This window comes from Cucurbita pepo, chromosome 3 (assembly GCF_057944985.1).
Source record: "Cucurbita pepo subsp. pepo isolate OVF chromosome 3, ASM5794498v1, whole genome shotgun sequence".
In the NCBI taxonomy this organism is placed as follows: domain Eukaryota; kingdom Viridiplantae; phylum Streptophyta; class Magnoliopsida; order Cucurbitales; family Cucurbitaceae; genus Cucurbita; species Cucurbita pepo.
Window position 1 is genome coordinate 16,514,382 of NC_141800.1, and position 3,831 is coordinate 16,518,212.

The following is a 3,831-nucleotide window of genomic DNA, read 5'->3' on the forward strand; positions in this document are numbered from 1 at the left end:
TTTCCACACAAATATTTTTATGCATTTAGATCAAATTAATTGTAAATAATTCCATTATATATATATATACATAAAAAAAAAAAGAAATAATTATCTATTGTTAATAATTTTAACAAAATAATTAAAAATTATAGGATTTTTTTTTTTTTTTAGCTAATAAAAAGAAAAAATATTTTCAAAGCAAATTAGAAAATGGCCATAGATTTCTGTACAAAGAAAGAGCCTTCAAAATCATATATTATTCGAATAATAAAGAAAAAGGGAGCGAAAAGCATGGGAAGCCCTAATTGGTTAATTAATTAATTAAAAAGTCTCCAAAAATATAATCAGCAGAGCGACAAAGACGACATGTCGAAACCCACCTGCGAGGAGCTAGCCGATCTCCCATACTTCTTAGAAGAAGAGGAAGAAGAAGAAGAAGAAGAAGCCGACATGTCGCTGGATCTCCTCCTAAGCATGAGCCTCATGCCATCAGCAACCCGAACGGCAGGGTTAGACTTGAACTTACGGCAAAACGACATATGGGCATTGACAGCTTCTTCCAAGCCCACCAATGGCTTCTTGCTTCGCTTAGCTTCGTCTCTTACAGCTTCAGAACAGAGCCCACATAGCCATTTCCCTTCAAATTTGGCCTTAACTTCACTGATATAGCATTGGGTGCAGTCCTCTTTCAGGCCACAGCAGTCGCACGTGACAACAAGCTCAATCTCCATTAAAAAAGCTCGAAGCTTTTGGGCCAATTACACCAAAAGGAAGACGACCCAGAAATGGGATGCCAGAATGGCGAAGTGGGTAAAAGTTGGTTTTTGAAATGGACTTAGTTTTGGGCATCAATGGCGGAAGGAAATTTAAAAGGGACAATGGGAGAGCTCGTTTAAGGTTTTAAATACCAAAATTCCCTATGCTCTTATTATTATATTTTAAATCATATAATATAAACCAATTAAAACCGTTGACTAAAGTCGTCTTATTACTTGGATTCTCTCTCTCTCTCTCCTACCATATTATAAACCATAATAATTGAGTAATTTAATAATTAATTTGATTACTTTGATTAAACTAAGTTTTTTTTGGTCTTTTGGTTTCATTATTGTAGTTCTATTAATCAAATATATATTTTATTGTAGATGCGGAAGGATATTAATCTTAAAATATGAGGTCAATTAATTAATTATAATATTAGAAGAATTAGATTGATAGTACTTTAAAATTATATAGAGATCAAAATAAAATATATTTTATACGCCGAACAGATATAATTTAACCTTATATGATGGTTGAAGCTAGAAAATGTAGTATATTGAAACTTTATAGTATTTAATTATAGCTTAAATGTGTCTACTCCCTTGGTATCTTAGTAAGGAAAATATGGTAGAAATATATACGTAGGACATTGTCTTAAAAGGAGATGAAGGGTAGGGTTTGAGCTGGGGATCAATTATTTGATTTTGTGTTTGTTTTTATGTCAATATTTGCTTGAAAATGACCACTAAGTTTGAGTGGTTCAATAGCCACGGATTGGCCTTTAATGGTTGTGATGGTCCTTGTTCTTGAAGGTAGGTCGATTGTGATAATATCTGCTGGTTAAAATATATATCATCAATTCTAAGTTGAATGTTCGATTCTCACCGAAGCATGGAAGGGCATTGAGCAAGATGAATAAAGTAGACAGACGTTCACTTGAAGTTAGGTGCAAGAAGCCTGCATAGTTGTATTCAGAAAGCATTTATGAAACTGTGCTTTCTTATCATCGAAGATGGAACTTGTTGTAACGACTCATACCTTGGATTCAACACCTGAAAGTCCTGACATTTTCCTGCATCCCTTGCGACATAGTCATGTTACCTATTTTTCGTTTCTTAAGAGTTAAGACTATTTCCACAGACTAACATGAGTCGTTCTCACATGCATCTTGGGAAAATTCAAAAGAGGTCAATCAGCATAGAATTGCTTCAAGTAAAACACGTTAACGCCACCAAAAAGAAAGGTACAACTCATGATCACTCTCATTCGAATGTGGTATAATAGACCGACCATATTAAAGCAAATTAATGATATGATTGTCTTCCCCACCAAGAAATTAGAAGGCTAATGGAATAGGTAGCCATTAAAGTGAGGTTTAGAGGTTGCCTTTACCATGTTTTGCATTAATTTTCTCCCTTGTTTCAAGCAAAATGAAATGAAAATGGATGAGGTGGACGACATTTGAACATGTTACATTTGTTGTCTTTAGAGATGTCTTGTCACTAATTCCAAACCACTTTCCACTTTCCATCTTCTTTTTGGGACAAAACATCGTGCTACTCCTCCTAATTCTTTGTTCTTTGTTCATTAAACCTAAATAATGTTTTACCCTACCTAACCTACCCCGTTCGAGATACAAACATAGTTTCTTTCATCGAGTACATCAACTTTGAATAATATCTTTTGGGTATAGTTAATAAATTTCAGTATGATAATTTCGAGAATACCACGTTACAGTAGAGATATATAGAAGGTTTATTACTATTTCCAGTAGAGGAACAAGTCTTGTTTAGTTTGATTCATTATAGAGTTTACTGTTCGTATGAATTCTTTGATAATATCGAGTGCCTCGACTTATGTTTGTTTGACGACATAGATCAACTGATACTAGCTAGTCAGGATCTATTCCATTATTGTCACTCATTTATGTTTATATAGGACCACAAGCTAGGTTCGTCGGTGTCGCGTACTCGTGCCTTTACGTCTCTTGTTTAACCATTGGATATGACCACACTTGTCATAATTTTGCCTCTCATAGCTATTAGCTTTATCCAACCAAAACATCACTTTAAATTATTGAAAACTTTATCGAATGCAACTTCTCCTTTGATATTTATCATTACAACTATTTTCAAGCAATTTTTACGAACATTTTTTTAAAATTTAACAAGTGAGTTAGGAGGATTTCAAAGTGTGATAGCTTTTAGTCGAGAGTAACTACTTTAACAAGCTAAATTATGTTCGGATTGACTTTTATAAACACAAGTCGTGTCTTAATAAACATTCCAACAAAACTTTTTTTTTTTTTTTTTTTTTTGTGTGTTTAGTTGTGAGACGTTGACAATAGATTTCGAACATCTGCCCTAAAAACATAAATATGTAGGTCTTTTAATGTCCACAAGAATCGAAACGAAACACGTAAATGAGTGGACCGTGAAGGCCCTAAGACATACGTTGGCTGTCCGGGTAGAGACCAAATGCTTCTGGCCTTTCCTCCCCATGTGACTTTATTGAGAAATAGCTCCCCAAAGGTCACAATTTCTCAGAGAAAAGGGAAGAAAATGGCCCCAAATAGATAGCCTTAAAAGAGGCATGTGGGGCTGTTGAAACAGAAAAGTGACCTTTTGATTTGGCTGCAACAATTTGAGATAAACTTGTGAATTTCATCTGTGCTTGTCATGCTCTTGCATTCGGATTCCGACAGCTGAGAGCTTATCTCATGAATGTTTCGCCATTAAAGTCGACACTGTGATGTCTCATTCTTATGTTTGAATGTCACGAGAGCTTGTCCCAAAGATAATACGATTATTGGATAAGTTCTCATTTTGAAACGTCATGACCTGTCTTATATCTTTTACTACAGGCAACAAAATTGTGTTTTTAGAAGAAATCATCGAAAATGACCATGAGACTATGCATGCATACTACTTTTTTCTTATATACGAAGATCATTCGATCGTTTGTCTATACCTAACGTACGAGGTAATAAAAAACACATTATTTTGAATGATTAGGGAGTGATTGAGGTTGGGTATCACATTATCCATTATATAACCTAAACTAGACCTAAATGGCATTGTCTTGTGG

The 3,831-nt window shown here is 34.4% G+C and overlaps 1 protein-coding gene across 1 annotated transcript; it reads right to left on the bottom strand.

Moving 5' to 3' along the window:
- Positions 1 to 203: 203 nt before the first annotated feature.
- Positions 204 to 893, bottom strand: LOC111790510 (uncharacterized). Its single transcript, XM_023671432.2, has one exon. The coding sequence runs from the start codon at positions 711 to 713 to the stop codon at positions 327 to 329; it is 387 nt and encodes a 128-aa protein (XP_023527200.2). The 5' UTR covers positions 714 to 893; the 3' UTR covers positions 204 to 326.
- Positions 894 to 3,831: the final 2,938 nt, after the last annotated feature.

Coding starts and splice junctions, on each gene's coding strand:
- LOC111790510 (XM_023671432.2), bottom strand. CDS start 713: ATGGAGATTGAGCTTGTTGTCACGTGCGACTGCTGTGGCCTGAAAGAG.